The 20,487-nt window shown below is 43.0% G+C and overlaps 1 protein-coding gene across 1 annotated transcript in view; it reads right to left on the reverse strand.

Annotated features, from left to right (window-relative positions):
- PTEN (phosphatase and tensin homolog) overlaps positions 1–11,153 on the reverse strand; it is a 72,230-nt gene extending 61,077 nt beyond the window's left edge. The window contains exon 1 of the mRNA XM_077350374.1: positions 10,344–11,153. Within this exon, the coding sequence (XP_077206489.1) occupies positions 10,344–10,422 (79 nt within the window). The 5' untranslated portion in view covers positions 10,423–11,153. The remainder of the gene's footprint in view (positions 1–10,343) is intronic.
- Positions 11,154–20,487: the final 9,334 nt, after the last annotated feature.

Here is a 20,487-nt window from a genome sequence, read left to right on the forward strand (position 1 = left end):
TTCTTAATAATATCACAATATTTTAAATCATATCACACCTTGGAGGGCCCATATTCAACCTGTTCTTCGGCAGCGGCTCTGACTTCTGGTTGAATTCCAGATCAAGTTTTGGGTGCTGGTTCTTGCCTTTAAGGCCATTCTCAGTCTGGGCCCAGCATACGTAAGGGAGCGTCTCTCTACCTACGTCTCCCAAAGAGCACTTTGCTCTGCAAATTCCAACCGGCTGGTAGTCTTTGGCCCACAAAAAGTACATCTGGCCTAAACCAGGGCCAAGACATTTTCAGTTCTGGGACTCACTCGGTGAAATGAGCTCCCTGAGGAGTTCAGGGCACTGTCCAGAGATGCCTCAGTTTTGCAGGGAGGGCAGTATATAAATAATCAATCATAAATAAATAAATTACTACATAAATCCAAACCAAGAAGTCTATAAGAATTAAACAAGAGCCACAAAAGAAAAAAAATTAGAGCAGAAGTAAAAAATATAAGTGCAAAACATCCCAAATCATGATAATCAAGCGACAAGACAAAGAAAGCTTAAACAGCATAAATGTATTCAAATCAGCAGGGAACAATTACAGGGCCCATAGAAGTTAGCTGGTCAAAACCAGTAGTGATTACATGATGGAAATATGTAAAACTGTCATGGTTTCAAAATACTGAAGAGTAAATAATGTGCATTTTAAGAAATGAAGTAAGTAACTGCAGATCTATTACAGGTTCACTTCTCTACCTGGAAGATTAAAATAGAATACTTAGGGGGGGGGGAATCAATAGCTTTTTATAAACAAGTTATTTCAATCAAGCTAACTTGCTTTTCTAGTAAAACAGGATTAATAAGAGAATATCCACTGTCAAATCTTGACTTGGTGAGGTCTTCTAACCCAATAGTCCATGATAACATCACAAGAAAACCTGAGAAACTGAAAAAAGAACTAATACAAAGTAAGTGCATCAGTCCACTCCCCGCACCAAAACAAACTAATAAAAAAGATCAATGTCAAATTTGAAAGATGTCAAGCAAGGCAATGTAGAGGTCAATCCAGTGCTGGTCAACATTTTCTTCTTTATCAATAACCCAGTTGAAGTGGCTGAACAAACCTTAATCAAATGTGCAAGTGATCCAAAACAGAATTCACTAGAAGAATGAAATTATTCAACTTGGAAATGAGGTGCAGAACAGAAACACAAAGAAAGAGGAAAGATGCTATATTAGAATGGAAGCTGTATACACACAAGAAGATTGATATGAGGTGGAGAGAGGATGAAAGGGCATTTCCAAAGAATAGAGGTTACAAGTCAACATGCTATAGTGGAACAAAAGACCTATCCCACTACAAACTGTATTACAAACTTCCCTCCACGTCTTTAGCATAATCTTACGATTCTATTAGACACTGATAATAATCTAATACATCAGGCTCAGCTCTCTGGAGTGTTCAGCTCTCTAGAGCATCAGAATTCAAGGCAATTTTGAAAGTATTCATAATAATGTAATTGTCCTGATCAATGGGACAAAAAGTCCACATATTCCACCATTTCATTATATCTTTCTAGAAACTACTGATGCAGAGAATTAAAGCAACAGCCTTCCCTCATGTTAGCTGGCCAGCAAGTGGTATTCAGAGGCATACTGCCTCTGGGGGGGAAAAATCTTTCAAGTAGTTTATAATGTCTAGTAACTGTTGATAGACTGTTTTCCATGGAACTAGCTTGCTTCCTCCTTTGAATTATCTAAAAGATATCATATGACAAAATATTAAGGAAAAGCAGTGGGTTCAGGGAAGATGCATCAACTGGGAAAGAGTGAAAATACACCAACAATTAGAAATAGTTTCAGATTAAATATTATAAAATATATTAATTGTAAGAAGAAGAGTTGGTTCTTATATGCCGCTTTTTTCTACCCAAAGGAGTCTCAAAGAAGCTTACAGTCGCCTTTCCTTTCCTCTCCCCACAACAGACACCCTGTGAGGTAGGTGAGGCTGAGAGAGTACTGATATTACTGCTCGGTCGGAACAGCTTTATCAGGGCTGTGACTAGCCCAAGTTTACCCAGCTGGTTGCATGTGGGAGAGCGCAGAATCAAACCCGGCTCACCAGATTAGAGGTCCGCACTCCTAACCATTCCACTAAGCTGGTTCAGTAACATAACAAATAACCTATATAGGCTAAAGATTTTCTTTAAGATTTCATGGACAATTTTACAGTTAGCCACATATGCTACAGAGCCTTCCTTAAGCTTGACTTTGGAATTTAGAAATTAAACATTCTTTTCAGTTCTGATTCCACTAATGCTCTGAAAGGTCTATCTGAATTTTATCACCAATGATGCAGAAGAAAAGTTAAACTAGAAGATTAACCTTCAGGTTTCTATGGCCATTATTTCAGTGATACCTCAATTTTCTCCTATTAACTGAATTCATCAGAAATTTTCCCCAGGGAGAGATTAGAAACAGGTCTTAAATACTTCCAAGCCCTGCTTTCCTTTCTTCTCATTACATAGAATGTTGAACATAAACCATGATATACCATGAAATACTGTAGTTATCTGAATGTGAAATCTCCCTTTATCCTACAATCAAGGAAGATTCTTTTTGTTTGGTTTTTGGAACACTGGGTCCACCTGGGTTTTGAGTTGTATCATCATCACAGTAATGAATGCAGAAGGAAGAACAGTATAAACCAGATTCACAGAAAATTCTGAGGGGGGAAATGAAGTAGGCCCATATTTTAGGAATTATCCAGTAAGCTACAGTGTAGCTTCAACAACACATAAAAACAGAAAATCTCACAGGCAATCAGTATTTCTTGAAACACCATTGAAATGCAGGCAAGCTGAGACATGGTGAGATGCATCTCAACCACTTGTCTGTGACAGCTTAGAACATTGGATGAAATTGCCATGCAAGAAGATAATAACATCCAGTTTCTAAGCATACATAGCTGCAGCAAAATACTCAAAAACTAACATGACACTATATTAGTTACTATCCTGAATAAGAGACTGACTTCACACAGGACAGCTCTCTTGATGAAGCAAGCTTCAGGGGAACTGTTTACTGCAATCCACAAAGATTCCTTGCAACAATATAATAAAATCCAGAACCTATGGCCCAAAATGTCCTCAGCTGCTCAAATATTTAGTTTTAATTACCTATATCCTCACATATATGCCGAGTTTTCCAGCACTGCTTTAGCACTTAAAAGACCTCCTCAGCTTATACCCAGGTAATTGATTAACAGCCTGCCCCCAGCCAGCCAATGGCAGCATTGCATCTGCAACCTAAACTCTTTGCAAGTGAGCTAGTGGCCTCCAGTTAACCTTTGCCTTCTGCAAAGATATTAAAAACTAAGCTCTTTGCAAGTGAGTTAATTGCTTCCAGCTAACCATTGCCTTCTGCAAAGATCTTGAAAGCTTACTCTGGCAGCTTGTAAGACATCAATGGTTTGACTGAGGGATTCTGATATTTTTTTCCCTTCTTTTCCTAATCACTTTTTCCAAACTATTCTTTTGGTTTCTGGGGGTGCTTTGGGATTTACTGTTTTTTCAGTGTTTCTTCTTTTATCTGAGGGGCAGCATTGTTAGCCTTTTCTTCTTGGGGTTGTGTTTCTTTTAAAAGTTGATTTTTACATTTCTTTCTTTCAGTATTTTGTTCTGGGGGACACTGTAGCCCCCAGTTTGGTAGCTGTTGTACTTGTTGTAGTAGGTTGCCAACTTTGGGTACTATTGTTCTGTTCTGGTTTGCTGGCCTGGGGCGCAATATTTGGTTATTCTGTCAGAGCTGTTCTCACAGCAGTTCTGTCAGAGCTCTCTCAAGGTGTCAGGCATCAAATGAGGAAGGGAAGGCAAATGTAAGCCGCTTTGAGACTCCTTTGGTTAGTGAAAAGTGGGGTACAAAAACCAGCAGCTATTCATCCTCTTGCCTTTTCTGTATTTGTTGGGAGGTAGGCTGGATGGGAAAGCCTATGAAGATTGAACATGGATTAAGCACTTAGGCCACCATGTAAATTTACCAGTAGCCTGCTGCATTTCCCACCCTCAGCTTATATGCGAGTCAATAAATTTGCCCAGATTTTGTGGTAAAATTAAGCGCCTCGGCTTATATGCGGGTCACCTTATATGTGAGTATATATGGTAATTTATTCTTACTGCACAATTCAAAAATCCTCTAGCAAGGGCATGAGAAATTATAAGCAGATGTCAAACAATAGCAGCTATAGTTAGAAAATGTCAGATCATGAATGCATTCATATAAAGTTCTGCTTCTAAAACCTACCATTAATTTAAACAGACATTGTTTGTGTCTTCAACACATTACCTCCCCCAAAACATGCACATATCACTAGTTTACCTGTTTAGTTTACCTATGCAAAGTTTGCTAGGGAAAAGTCTTATTGGAACCACAATTTTAATGAAACTAAGCTACCTATAAAGGCTTGTAAACCAGCACCTAAAATACACCATCTGTATCTTCCTTGTAATCTTCCTAAAGCAACTGAACTGCACCTATGGAACATCTACCAAAGCAGCAGTAGGGCATTATTAATTCATTGACAAACAATAAAGAACCACGCTCCATAGCAGAAAGTCAACATCTTATGCCAAAACCAAGAACAATTTTCATAATTGTTCTGAAGGGCTTGTAAAATGGCATTCTTCCACTAGTTATATGGTAGAGGCCAGTGTCAGCACTTGATAACACCAATAAATGGAACTCCCTCACCTGCACCTCATCCCCTTCATCTGAACCTAGGGGATTATAATCATTGAATTCCCCATGACACTGGGTTCATAGGGAGTTTTATGATGGGGCGGTTCTGTTTTACCTGCTCAGGAATTTTTAAGTAATTTGTTTAGGTTTTATAGAACTTTAGAAAATTGAAAATTTGTATATGATTTTAAATATTAGTTACCCCGAGACCTTTGTAGGAGAGGGGCAGCCTAAAAATATCATAAATAAATAAATTTCTTTATTTATGCAAGTTTTCCATAGTCATTGTGACTTCCTATTAAATGTATTTACTGTCACCAGAATGCTTTATTATATTAAACCATTAGTGATCAGGTCCAACTTCTAAAGATAGTATCATAGCATACATTTTGTGAACCCGAAACCCCCAATTCACTCAAAGTGACAACATCAGTATAAGGAGCTTTTAAGTTTTTGTTCAATACTCCATTCCCCACATATTAATTTTTATAACCCACCTTAAAGACCAAGTATCTAATAGTTCACAGATCAAAAGGATAATGTAAAGCTTTGGCATATGCAAGAAAATCTCTCACAAAAGGGATAACGATACGTTTCCCTATATTTGAATGACAGGATGCCATTGTTGAATGAAAGCTACTGTCTGCTACTTGTTCAATGAGTAACATACGAACATCAACAATTTTCTAAAGATCTAATCTTATACGCAGACAGCTTTATAAATTCTCAGTCATGAGGCACTGAAGCCAACCGACCCAAGAAACTGCCATATATGAACATGTATCTCTCACTACAATGTGCACCTGTATCAAAGAGGTCTTTAATAAATTATCTCACTCCCATTTATAAAGCAGACAGATTAACTACACTACACAAGTGTTACTGAAGTGCCCCTAATGAGCAGCAGTCCCTGACATAGACAGGAGACCTGGCCTCAAGATACTGATCATTAAAGATCACTGGGTGGCATTGTGCAGATCTTTGCTCAGCCTAACCCTACTTCACATGGTTGCTGCAAGGATAAGCCATACATAATTCAAAGGTTCTTGGGGAAAAAGAATAAATAAAAATTGCAAATAAAGTGTCAGAATATTGTGGAAGTTAGACAATGAAGACAAACACTTTGACAACATATTAGCTGCTACAATGAAAACTTTAAGACATGACCATGGCCGACTCTAATGCCTAACCTACCTAGTCGAAGCCACAAGTCACCAGAACCCTACAACACTGTAGACCAAATACAGCATCAAACACTTGATTGTATAGTCATGCTGCTAATCCGATTGTGCAATATAATGCAGCATGCTGACTTCTTACTTGTGGACGATCCACAAAGGCCAAAGTAGCCAAAGAGGCTAAAACACCAAGACTCACTTCCAAGCAGAACTTCCCAAGGAAGTTCTAACATGCATAGTCTTTCATAAGGCCTCTGGGACCCTTGATAGGGCAGATGCTGAAGATACATTTGTGAACACACAGTCACATCAATAATGGAGACAGCAGTGCTTGGGTATTAGTCAAGGAAAACAAGAAAAATCTGACCAGTCAGGGGCTGCCGAAGTGAAATATACCATCTCCAAACCCTCAAGAATCACAGTACTACAAATAAAAAGACACATAAATAGCACCAGAGCAGCTTAGGATGCCTGCAATGAATTAAAGGTTAAATCAGTTTACTATTTAAGCTTTTTTCTTCTTTGTATGATGTGGCTGATAACATTAACACTGATACAGATTATCACAAAGCCTGAAAAAATTTAATTGCATGTACAGGCATGAGCAATATACACCTGTGTGTAATCCCAACAATTAGAGACTAGTATTTTTATGGGTAACTCTTTGCAATTTGGGCAACATGATAGAATCACATTATAAAGACAACTGGCCACCAATATGAAAATTATCGGTATTTATGTGCATTAATTATACAGGTACAGGAAGTGCAATCCCCCCCCCCCCCGGTAGTCCAAAATGCCCTCTGATGTGCTAGGGGACACGGGACTGCCATGGACAACATGAGGAAGAAGAGGAGCTAGGGGGTTTTGCCCCCTTTTTTATTACTGGAAAGAGTCTCAAAGTGGCTAACAAGTACCTACCTTTTCTCTCTCAAAAACACACACCCTGTGAGGTAGGTGAAGTTGAGAGAGATCTGAGAGAACTGTGACTGGCTCAAGGTCATCCAGCTAGCTGCGTATAGAAGAGTGGGGAATCAAAACTGGTTCCCCAGATAAGAGGCTTAACTACTACACCAAGCAGGAAGATGAAGAGCTACTACTGAAGGATAGAACTGTCCTGTTTTGCATGTGAAGATCTCTTCAACAGAATACAGCCCTAGGTACATATCTACAGCAATGTAGTTCAGAATTTAACATCATGAACTCTAATGTATTAGTAAAAATTAAAATATAACCCTTTGCTTTAAAGTGATGCAATTGACCCTACCTCTTTTTACATGACAGTACATACTAACCATAATTGTCCCCTCACATGAGATGAGAAACAAAATGAAAAACAAACTTATAAAGGTGAATGTACAAGCTATTAGGGGAAAGTGCATGCTTTCCAGCTTCAATCCTTTGCATCTCCCTTGAAAAATTATCTCAACTCAGATGAATAATTGGGAAGATTCTGCCCAAAGCCTCAAGAGCCATTATCAATCAGAATAATCAAAACCAGCCTAAGTGAACCAATGCTCTCACTTGATTTCAGACAGCTTCCTACTACCATAAATTACTCATTCACAAACACAGAATTATATTAAGATTTTCTCCCAATGCTATTTTACATTCCAATTGATTTACTGGTTAGTCACCACTTCAAAAGTCCAATTTTGGCTAAAATACAGAACATCTGGCTATTGCTTGTACAGCATCTACTATTGATCACTAGAGGATCAAGAACAGTGATTTAGCTGTGTACACAAGGAACTCTTGTTAATTTTTAACTTTATGTTTAGTTTGTATAACTTATAAATCTGCACATACGAACTATAAGTTCTGTGTTTCAAAAATTAAGCAAGTCCTCTGAAGGGTATACTACTCTAAAGCACTTAGAAGAATAAGTAGAAATTACATGAGCTGAGTTGTACCAAATTTGTTCAACCATTAAATATGGAGGGGGGGTTCTAAGGCAATATAACTGAAGCTATTTAGGAATCACTTCCTTTAACATAAACTCACGAAAAACTGTTGATACTTTTAGGACAAATATATATATATATTTGCACTCCAAAGGAATGCATTATGGTCAACATCCTTTTATTAATACAAGCTAACAATTATCATTAAAAAGTATCATCCAGAGTACCATGATTAAAATTTTTCCCTCAATTAATGCAACTTAGCACAACTCAACTAGCTGAACAATTATTTCAGGGGTTAATACATTTCTTCAAAGCAACATCACATCACAACAAAAAAGAGAACTTGCCATGGAAACTTCCTATCTATTGGTTAGATGGAAACCAATGGAACCACATAATGCCCAAAACAAAGTGTCTGATGAAACCTTAAAACGAATGGATACATTGTGGCATAATTGACAGCAATGAAGCTTCCAGTGCAGTCACAAGAATGTGACTTGATTTAACAGGATTTATTCCCCAGTACTAGTAAGAGGGCATAAGATTGCAGTAAATTCTGGCTAACATTTACCTGGGTGACAGTACGGACCAACATCAACACCCTTCTAAAGCCACATGGCACAGTGTATAGCCTTAAGAAATTCAGCAGGAAACAGAACCAAATTGAGAAGAAAATGCATCTGCAGGCTTATTTTGATAAAAGCATACCAAAATGCATTATAATGCACCTACAATCTTCAGGTTATGAAGTGCCCCTAATTTCTTTTGTACAATGTTTTTGTTCCCTCATTTAATAAGGAACATCTGCAAGCAGTTTAATTCAAAATGTCAAATCCACTGGACTTGTACTTTAATTATTCGCGTTACTTTTGCCAGTATAAGAGACCCAAACAGAATCAACAAACTAATGTGCAATTAAATTCTACTAAGAAGCAACTAAGATTATTTAATATAGTGGTTTAAGCTTCACTGTTTCAATATATTTTAATTTTTTTTGTTAACTACGCATGATGGAAACATCTGACTTGCATATAAAGCAAAAAACTACACAGGTAAGGACAACATATTAATTGTATTACTTTTCACAACAAAAACCACTCCTGTCTAATATTGTGCAAATTACATATTATTTTTTAAGTATACTCCCATATAGAAATAGTACTGCTAGTATACAGTTACAATAATAGTACCTTATCCTCAAAAATGGAGGGAAGCCACCAACAGGCTGATGTACTGAAAAAATGGCCTTACTTTACTTAGTTTTTTGTACATTTCTAGATTTTAAAGAAAGCATCACTTTGTTGTATTGCAGCTTAAAGCACAACAAAACCACCTAACTCAGCTACATATTATGAACAGCAGCGCAATTGCTATACCACAAGATTCAACTTCAGTTCCCTTTACTTGTAATCGTGTCATAATCTTAATTGAATACTGCATTGATATCTTGCATTTATCTATGCTTCCTATAGCTAAACCGATCTACAATCAGCTGACACAAAGAACTTACCCTATGTTCATATGTACATTGGCCACACCCCCAACAATGGATTTATCAAACTAAGAATTGAAATTATTTACTTCCTAAAATATATTTTTGTCAAACTCAAACCCCTAAACTCACAAATTCGTACCAGATATTTTTATCTTCACGAATGTAATGTTCAAAGCAGATTGCTCATTTAATACCAAAAACTTACTGAGCTCAGAGATTTCTAAAGTCTTTATCTGAAGGCTTAGTTAGTAGTTTTAGTAAAATCATCCACATACCAAAGCAGATCGTGCAATAGTTACATTTCAATGAGCACTAATATTAACCTTTGCAACCATAATTTGTTGCATAGAAGCCACACATTAAAAAGACACACAAACTACATTGTCATCATTTACAATCAAGTAAGCACTGAACTTCTAGTTTTACTGGGTAGCATAAAACACAGAAACCTATAAGTCGATAATACCTGTAGCTGAAAAAAGAATAAAATTGATCACCAGTATGTATTTTATATACCACAACAACCAGCTTTTCCAGAAGACAAAGGCATTAGGCCTTCACAGAGTGCCCGGCTCTTTGTCAGTAGAGCTGTTAAAGTCTTCACATGCACCCCACCACAAAATATAGCCACACCAAATCACATTATACAGGAGACACTGAAACGCACGCACAGGATAATCGCTGCAGAATTCTGATGCAACAGCTGAACGTGCAGTAGCTATTTCCACTTCAATTTCATCTCTCTACCTTTTAGTGCCAGGCCTAGGCCTGAGCCTGCCAGATTCTTGCTGGTGCAAACCTGGAAACAGGGAAGGAGGGGGAGGGGAGAAATCACAGCAGCTTTTCTGCAGGAACACAGCATCCCCCGAAATCGGAGAAGAATCAAAGGAAACACGGCACAGATCTCCGAGAACGGGAAATACGTGCAGCCGATAGTAAGATACTAAAAGGGTTTCTTTCTGCTGTAGTTTTTTTTTTTTTTTAAGAGGGGGAGAGGGAAATAGACGCTTGCACCCTGCCCACCCGCCAAACCTCCGTAGGATCTAGGATACAGGTCAGGTCTAAATCGAAGCCATCCTCTTGGTATCGCCTTTTGTTCCTGCTGACCATCTCTTTGATGATGGCGGTCATGTCTGGCAGCCGGGACCCGCTCAGGAACAGCGAGGACAGGCACGGCGGCGGTGCTGGCGGCTGCAGGGTGCAGAGGGCTCGATTCTTGGCGGAGGAGGCTGCCCCCTCTCCCCGCCGAGGCTCCGGCTGAGCAGCCAGGCGGCGGCGGGAAAGCAGCCCCGCGGCCCCTTTCCCAGGCGTTGCAAGGCTGGCACCGCGGACAGGGCCTGCTGCTGCTGCTGCTGCTCCTGCCGCCGCCGCGGCTGCCACGGCCGACTGCGGCGGCGGCAGCGACGACTCAGGCGAAGGCCCAGCCGAGGCGGAAGGGGCCTGGCCAGGCGGCGGCGGCGGCGGGGAAAGGAAAGTCCTCTTGCTGCAGCAGCTCCCGATAGTGGCGCGACTCCTCGCCAACCCTCCTCCTGCTGCTGCTGCTGCTGCCGGCAATACCTGGAGCGCGGCGGAGGGGCAGAGCGCGCGGCCAAGGCTCTCCGGTGATGGTGGTGGTGGCGGTGGTGGAGGCGGCGGCGGCGGCGCTGCTGGTGCTGCTGCCGCCGCCGGGTGAGGAGAAAGAGGAACCGTCGCTGCTGCTGCCGCCGCCGCCGCCTTTGAGGCGCTCTCCCGCTTCCCTCTCAGGCGGCGGCGCCCCAGCAGGAACGGTGACAGCGGCTCCGCGGGGAGAGGCGAGAGGGGTGCGCCCTCCCCCCTCTCCTTCCCCCTCCGCGGCTTCACTCCCCCCTTCCGGCCCCAAACGGAGGGCGGCCGGGCAGGTTCTAAGAGTCACTGGAGGCGGCCGCCCTTCCAAGTTCGGCTTCCCCTCGCCTCAGCAAGCGAAGGTGAGGGGGGGGGGCGGGCCCGAAGAGGAAAAAAAAAAAAGGAAACTGCGCGCGCGCGCTGGCGGTTTTCCTTTTTCTGTTAAAGGCGCGAGGAAGCGAGCGGTCTCAGGTCCTGAGGGGCGCGCGGGGCCGAAGGCTGCCCCGTGTCATTTCCTCGCTCTCTTGTTCGCTCGTCGCCTCGGATCAATCCGGCGCGCCCGCGCGCTCGCTCACCCGCGCGCGCCTCCCCCTCCCCCCCCACGCGCACACACACCACCCCCGTCGTATTCCTCCTTCGACTTCTTCCTCCTCCGCCGCCAACAGTCCCGTCAGCTCGTCCGCCCCGTCCCTTGACCGCTGGGCTGTGGCTCCGAGCCCCTCAGGGCACCCAGCGCCCGAGCTTCAAACTGCCATCATGGCTGCAGCTTCCGAGAGCGAGGGAAGGGGGGGGGGGAGAAGAGGGAACGGCACCGACGAGGAGGAAGGAGGGGGGAGAAGAGAGAGCGAGGGCTAAAGCGCCACTCTTCGCCGGCTCCCTCCGCCGCCTGTGACGAAAAATGAGTCTTCCACCGCCGCTTCACCGCTTCCTCAAACGCAGCTCGCAGCAGCCTCGCTGCGGATTTAAGCCAACGACCCCTTTCTTTTTTAAACCTCCGCCGGCAAGAAACGGTGGCTTCTTTTCGCAGGGAAGAAAGCGCGGAGGCGGGGGGGGGAGGGGGAAGAGACAGAGAGAGGGAGACGGGAATCAGGTCGCGAGCGCGCGCGCACACACACTCTCGCGGCGTCGCGGAAGGATACGGCAGACGATTGCCTCATCGCAATGACGGGCTAATTCCCTGTGGGGTCACGTGATTCCCTGGCGTGGGGGGGCACTTCCCGCTTCCTCATACCCCCTTCCAAGACAGAATTAGGGAGTCCGGAGTTGCACCGCAAAGCCCCGGAGGTACAGCCCCTTGGCAATAGGAGAATTGGAGCGTCAAGCAGAAAACGGCATGAGCCGCTGCTGATCGGGGCTGCCAACTGATCCAAAGGAGAGGGGGCCTTGCTCCCGTGTCTTAGATTGCCTCTAGAGCGGCAAACATCAGCTTGCTAGGCCGACTCTCTTTAAAATGTATGGCTCTGCTAACGTCTCCAGCTCGCGCTTCTGGGAAGGGGAGAAAAAGTTGGCAACCGCACTTTGAAATTTGGCTACCCTGCAGTTTGGGGCTGGTGGGTGGCGGTGCACAGCCCTTTCCACCCCGGGGGAGCTGCTGTTTTAACTCGGAGCAAAGCCTGGGCGTTGCATCCCTGCAGTGGAGCTGCATTGCACGGGAACCGGCCGTCCAGGGCGCGCTGGGGACTGGGAGAAAGGTGTTCTCGGAGCCGGAGACACCTGCGAAGCGGGAAGAAGGGAAGGGGCTGCCTTCGCTAGCGGCTTTGTGTGCCTGGCCTGTGATGTCACTCGCTCGCTCGCCCGGGACCCGACTGACAGCAAAGAACCCCCGGCCAGCAATGGGATGGAGCAGGTTTCAAACAGAGGACGAGTGCGGAAGCCGGGAGGGGGGGCGGACACGGGGAAGTGGGAGCCTCGGAACACGGCGCCCCCAAGGCGGCCAGCGGAAAGCAACCGTCCACCTTGCCGCCACTCCGAAGCAGCAAGGCTTGCAGAGGAAGCGGCGGCGGCTGCTGCTGCCGCCGGGGCTGCTGCGCCACCTAATGCCTCGGAAGACGAAACGGGGGCCGAAAGAACCCCACGGCCCCTCCGCATCCTCGGGGCCGCCCGCCCAGGGAGCCCCACCCAGCCCTTGTCCAGGCGCAACGCTGCGCCCCTGGACTTCCCCGTGCAAACGAGCGGGGCAGATGTGGGGGTAAGAGGCCGGCTGTTTGAAAAAAGACAACACGAACAAGGTCGCATTTCAGAGCGTTTTAAAGCAGGCTTACGTCATCTCGGTCTCTCCCCCCCCCCTCAAAAAAAAAGTTTTAAAAATTCAGGCCAGAGTTTTCGAGCATTCTTTGGCCACATCAGCAGACCAAGGGAGATAAAACTGACTTGGCTTCCCCTTGGGCATTTTTATTATGCTATGTGCAAGTTGTATTTTTTTAATTTAGATTTCTTTTGCTTTTAAGGAGGGGTTTCCTATCTAGTTCCGTAAAGACATATGGAGAGGTCATTCTGTTTCACCCTGTGTTTGTGCTTTCTGTGGCCTCCTCTGATGGCGTTCTCAGGCAATTTTTAGCCAGGGGTAGTCAAACTGCGGCCCTCCAGATGTCCATGGACTACAGTTCCCATGAGCCCCTGCCAGCTGGCAAATGCTCATGGGAATTGTAGTCCATGGACATCTGGAGGGCCGCAGTTTGACTACCTCTGCTTCAGACCATTTCTTCCTTATAACTGTTCTTTTAATATCATCCCAGTGCATATGCTCTTGGCTTTACCAGAGTCCATTGTTCTGTTGTAAGACTAGCTGGATCAGATCTCAGAAACTAAACAGGGCTGGCCCAGTCTAGTATTTGCATGGAAGACCCAAGTAATACCACGGTCGTGACATGGAGGCAGGCGATCACAAACCACCTCTGAATGTCTCTTGCCTTGGAAATCCTACAGAGTGGCCATTAGTCCGCTGTGATACATCTTGCCACCAAACAAAGGTGCATGCGTGCTGTGTGCCTGGACCTGAAGTTCTGCCTTTGTCTTCCAGCAAGTTCCCAATATCAAAATAGCTTTAAAACATCTCTGCATTTTAAAAAAAGGTGGATTCATTGTCATTGCAACCCAAAGGGGAGGTCACAGAAAAGCTCCCAAGCATATACATTATTTTTTCATTCTTTTTCATCTTGGGAATAAGCCCTATTGAACATAATGGACCCGCATGTTACTATCCCAATTTTTCCATTACATTTCCCTTTAAAAATAAGGATTTTATCAGTTACAAAAATGTTTAACATTATTTTTTAAGTATAACTGACAGTTCCCAGCATCACCTAACCCAGCCTTTTAAACCTTTTTACCACAGAGGTACCATTTCAATATTTTCCAGGCTTCGAGGTACCAGGAAGTGATGTCAGCTCACCATGCCTTCCTGCCATGCCCCCTCCAGAAGTGAGGAGCCTCATGCAGCAAAGGTTTCAAGGGCCAGGGGCTCTCCCCTTCTCACCCCCTCCAGGCCTGTCATTGGCCACTTAGAGAGGGGGTGGGACAACCTGCCCAAATAAAGAATAATAGAATATTTTTAAATAATTAATATAATTTTCTTTCACAGAATGGGAGGGCTCTCCTCAGCCGCCATTCTGAAAAACCCCACACTGCGGTACCATTGAGGGGCCTTCATGGTATTATATGGTACCCGGATGACATGGTTAGAAAACCCTGATTTAACCTGTCACTTGCTGAATTGTCTCCAGTTAGGAATAACAACCTTGTGTTGTTCCAGAATTATTATCCCTCTCTGTTCCAAGAAACTTGTCCATAACATATATTAGAACATATTAACATATAGAACATACATTAAACTTGTTCATATCTATATTACATGAGACCAGGTTTGCAGTGGTGCACATTGAATCCACTTGTACAGATGCCTTTCAAATGGAGAGTGAAACTGGTCTCAGCCTTGCCCTTGACCCATCATATCTTTGTTGCATTTCATTCCCTGCAGTGAGACCACTTGATGTGACACCGATATGCTCTAAGGCTGAGAAAGGTTCTCCTAAGCAGCAGGATGCTGAATCTGCTTCGCTGCACTAATGTCCTAAGCCTGTTCATACTGCCAGGACAACACCATGGGTAGTAGGAAATTGCTGGGATGAGGTTCTCTATCAGGCTAGTTTTATTGGACTTGCCAGGAAGAATTCTGGAGCTATCTGAGAGAGGGAACCATTAACTCGGGCTCTTGAACACTGCACAAAAGTAGTATGTGTACTCTGTGGTAATGGCAGACTGAAAGAGAAGAGAGACAGATCCGTTTCCTGTGACTTTAAGCAGATTGTATAAAAGTGCTGTGGAAAAAAGAGGGCAGTGGCTTCATTGCCTATTTCAGAAGCAGTTTTTACATCCACATCCACATGCACTTGGCTCTTGTTAGTCACTTGGCTGTCCCTGGGGATGCACTGGTGCAGCTTAGCTCCATTGTTCTCCTACATCCTCTACCCCTCCAAAAGTTTCTTGTGAGAACTGTGCAATTGTATATTCATTGGGCTCATTTGTACCTGCTTTTAATTAAAAATGCTTTGCATTTCTAGGTTATTTCCTATGTAGGAGACTCTAGGGACTCATCTAGGGAGAGTCTGGTGGTGTTGCGCAAAGTGGAAAATAGAAAGAAAAAAGAACAGCTTCACTTTGTTAACCGGGAAAAAGAAAAGGAATTTAGGATGGGGCGGCAGGAGAAAAACAGTAGCACAAAAGGTTCTGCCACAAGCAACAGCATCTGTTGTGGATCTCTGTCCACGAAAAATTTCTGAAATGCGGAAAAGTTCCTGTTCAGAGTAGTACACTTCTGTGCCCAGCGATTCTGCCTGTTTACATTACATTGCAGACAAAGCAGGTGTGATGTGTCATCAGTGCTGACCCATCATTAAAAAAAAAACACGCTACCCAGTTCTGTTAAGCAAATTTACTTCTCTGGGAGGTGAAGTGCATACCTAGTGCAGAGATATAAAGTTTGCACATGCCTTTCTAATGATTGCATATAATTGCAGTAGGAGGAAATAGTACTTCTATTGATTTAGGATGGATGCTTCAGACTATACGGGGTCCTTTCCATTGTCATTTCAATGGCACTTTCTTTTGTTGGGGGGGGGTTGTTTTGTTATTTTCCATTTTTGTTCAGTTTCTTCAAAGTAGTTGAGCTTGAGTAGTTTAGCAACTGCCTGGAACTTACTTCAACCTGAATTAGCACCCATATTTAGCCCTGACTTGGATGGCCCAGGGCCAGCTCTGGTTAGTATTTACATGGGAGACCACCAAGGATACCTGGGACTTCCACACAGAGGGAGGCAATAGTAAATCACCTCTGAATATCTCTTACTTAGACATCCTGCATACAATGACTGCTACTTGGTGGCACATTATGCACACTCTGATCTGCAGCATAGGACCTGCTTTAAATGTTCTTACCAGAATGGCTTATAAACGGACATCCCCCCAAATTAGATAATATACCAATCTCCCTTCTTCTATAAGCCAGTGTCACTGTTTTGCTCTTTTATACCAGAACTGGCCTGAATAGATACCTGAATGCGTTCTATGATTATTGCCAACTCAATGATCTCTCGATTAACTATGAAACCACAGAAACAGAACTATTTCCCAAGCTAATTGCTCTTATTACTCATTTCAATATTTTTTTCCTTTCTCAAAGGCAATCGGTTTGTCCCAGCCGCCCATTGTGTTTTTACTCTAAGGTTCTCCCCTTTGTGGATCTCAGCTTTCAATAAAATCTTGGAAAGGCTACAGTCTGCCTTCTTTTGGCAGTTCCTGAGAACTCCAAACTGTGTTCCTTATTCTTCCCTATGCCTTAGAATCAGCCATCCACATTCAAACAGAGACTAAAATTGCACTTTTGGATTCAATCAGATAGTCCATTGGCCTCTTTATTGAGGGACTCTTTTAAATTCAAATAGTTCTCTACCATCCTGACTACACTCAAAGTGGCTTTGATTATGATTACATTCTATCTCTGAGGAGTGCATACACTCGAAAGCTCATTGGTCTTAAAGGTGCTATTGGACTCCATTTTTGTCGTGCTACTTCAGACCAACACAGCTACCCACTTGAATCTATTGTATCTCTGAATGAGTCTTCCATAATGCATCTAATTAAACAAAGGCTTCTTGATCAAAAATTTCAAAAAATTCATCCACCATTCTGGCAGTTTGTTCTCCTGACTCTCTTTGTCTCTAAGTGCAGCATGGGTAATGCCGGCTTATTTCTAAACTTGGTGAACCCCCTTAGGCTCGCAAGGCTCAATGCTTTTCTTTCCAAAATGTTACAAGGGAGATTTGCTAAGATTCCTTTTGAAAAATAGATGTTCTTGCAAACTAAATGTTCCTGACGTCATTCAGCATATTTTACTTGATTGCCCTTTTGTCCATAGTCCAGCAAAGGCATGTCATACTTCTTATACATAAATGGAGAACTCATCAAAAAGACCTGATCTGCCAATTTCTACTGAGTGATAAGGATGCTAATGTCACTTCTGTTATGGTTGATTTTTGTCTACAGTTTTTAAATCTAAAAGGACTGGCGCATTATGACTATTATATTTCCGTTTCCCTTGGTCCTAACTTGTTTTATGCCAATAAAGGTATTGTGATTGTTATTTTATGTTGTTACCACACATGTCTGATTTTTTTGTCCCCTTTTCTCTCTCCCCCCCCTCTAAAACAATCACTCAACAAATATGGAAATACCGCTGTTATCGAAACGCAGTTGAAAGTCCCTAAAGTGTTCAATGCTGAACTAACATAAAGGGTTTATTATTGTTGCTTAAGGAAAGAGACAAGGCATAGGAAGGAAATGGGTACTCAAGAGACCTCTAAAGGGCCATGTAGCTTTTCATTTCTAAATTGTCACCTGAAATGTGTCCCAATTCCCCCATGACCAAAAAGCAAATTACCTTTCTCAGTTTCTAAAGGTAAGCCTTTTCATCTCAGGTTAAATATACCATAAAACCAGTGATTGAACCTGTCATTAAATCTTGCCTGCAAAATTCTTGACGTGCAATGCAATCCTAAACATAGTGACACCCTCCTAATTCCTTTTAAGTTAAGCATTTTAGAACGGTGTGTATCTGTTTAGGATTGCACTGATAATGGGACAAATATTAAATCAGGCGTACAGCATAGCAATTAGTACTACAAATTTTAGCAAATATTTTTAAAAATAACTCCACCAGAGGCAAAATGGGAGAAGTTTCTCTATGCAGGTCACCTTTAGCAGCAACATGTTCAGGGCAAAGAATACATCTTAATTTGTGTTTGCAAAGCACAGTGTAAATTTAAAAGTCCTGTAAAAGTGGAATGCCCAGGAATAATAAAGAGAGATGGACATCATAATGAACTGTTTGCCTTTTAAATGGGATGAAATAGAATCCTCTAAGCCATTTTTGTTTGGTTTAGTAACGGCTCACCCTCAAGTTTCCTTCCCCCCCCCCCCCCCCACTTTGCAGAACAGGGCCAGATGAATAACAGAACTCTTTTAGGAAATGTCAACAAAAGAGATTAAAGAGCGTGTGAAATCACTTCATAAAGCAAATTAAATGGAAATTAGCTGGCCATTTGCAAACTGCAAGCCCAGCCATTTAGCTACAGGTTTTCATCAGAGATTATCCTTTTAAAAAATACTGCTATGATATGACCATAACAGTCAAGCCACTTATTCTAGTGTTTCAGTGAAATACACCAGCATGGCTCAAAAGGATACATGGCTTTAGCGATACATGTACATTTCTGTCTTAATAATAGCTTCTTTTTCCCCCCAGCATTTCCTGTCAGCACTAACCAGGTTATCTGCTTGGCTAGCAATTTTGTTTCCAACCATTCAGAATTAAAGCGGAGCAGCAACATACTGTTTCCCAAATACATTCAAGGGCATTCTTCCATATGCAGGTAAATCGGAGGTTGCAGGTGGCCCACTTACAGTAACATAGCTCCAGGTTATAGAGATAGGGGAAGCAAGCGCAGCTGAACAGTTAGGGAAACACAGCATCTGGAACCATTTTATGCCTCATCTATCAATCTGCTTTATGGGACTGGAGAATTAACATTTCAAACCACACATCATTGCTTCGTGACAGATATATCCCAGGACTGTGGTCATTGCTTCATCCCAAATCAATGTGGATGGACATCTGCAGAGGTCACATTGAAGGATCATGGGTACCTATCTTCCAATGCCTTTCAATTAAAAGTTGCAATAAAATTTTATACGTTATAAAGTTAGTGAAGGCTGTAAGAAATATTCCAATATAACTCCACATTGTCACCTCTCCAAAGGTCTTTAAAAAAAACCTTGGTAAACTTCTATTTTTAACTGACAGCTAAGAGAGAAAAACAGCTGAACCCTTCCATGGAAATGCAAACACGTCTTTAGAAGGGATCAAAACATGTGAAATCCATACAGTTCTGTCAGCCACCGTCTGAAGTTCTCGACTGGCACAGAATTCAGCTTCATTTTCCTTAGAATACAGCACTACTTTAATATTGAAACATGGGCCTACCCCTGGGAAAGACCTTTGGCTGAGGCTGTGAAGAGTGGCTGTTAGTCTGAGTAGACTAGACTGACTATAATGGACCAAAGATCTGAATCAGTATAATGCAGCTTCACGTAGTCAAGTGTTCTTCATTAGTGGGCCAGCTTCGGTTCTAGCATATAACCACCGCATGTGTGTCAAACAAGATTTTGTGGCAGCACATGGAATTCAGAACTGGAATATCCACACAACACCCCCTTCCACTTATTTTCTTTACTTAATTGTCCATGTTTCTCTCTAATGTTTCCAGAATCTGCTTTGATCTACTGCTTCCAGAAACCTTTGAGTGACATGAAGCTGCCTTATACCAACTCTGATTCTTAGGCCATCAAAGTCAGTATTGTCTAACTCTAAGCAGACTGGCAGCATTTCTCCAGGGCTTCAGGTGGCGGGCCTACACATCACGTGATCCTTTTAGCATGCAGATGCTGAGGATTGAACCTAGAAACTTCTGTATGACAAGGAGATACTCTACCACTGTCTCAGCGCCTCCACAAAGTCAAAGTGGTCTAGCCTGAATTTGCATGGGAAATTTCAGGTTTCCAAACCTCTCTTCCCATGTGCCATTTTCTATGTGCACCCTCTCACATACCAGTTCACTTTTAACAAAATCAGTATACCCACTAACATTGTTTTAAGCCAGCAACAAAGTTCTTTGGTGGAGTGGGGCATGAGTCAAAGGAGAGGGAAGAACAGAGAATCATTCCATGGGGATGGTCCATTGTCACTACACACGACTCTTCATTTGCAGCACTAACTAGTGCACAATGGGGAAGAAGAAGAGTTAGTTTTTATATGAGTCTCAAAGCAGCTGACAATCGCCTTCCCTTTCCTCTCCCCACAACAGACACCCTTGTGAGGTGGGTGAGGCTGAGGGAGCTGTGTTATTACTGCTGAGAACAGCTTTATCAGTGCTGTGACGAGCCCAAGGTCACCCAGCTAGCTGCATGTGGGAGATCGGGGAATCAAACTCAGTTTGTCAGATTAGAAGCCACTGCTCTTAACCACTACACCAAGCTGGGATAGAATCATCCCTGTAGCATCTT

This window comes from Paroedura picta, chromosome 8 (genome assembly GCF_049243985.1).
Source record: "Paroedura picta isolate Pp20150507F chromosome 8, Ppicta_v3.0, whole genome shotgun sequence".
In the NCBI taxonomy this organism is placed as follows: Eukaryota; Metazoa; Chordata; class Lepidosauria; order Squamata; family Gekkonidae; genus Paroedura; species Paroedura picta.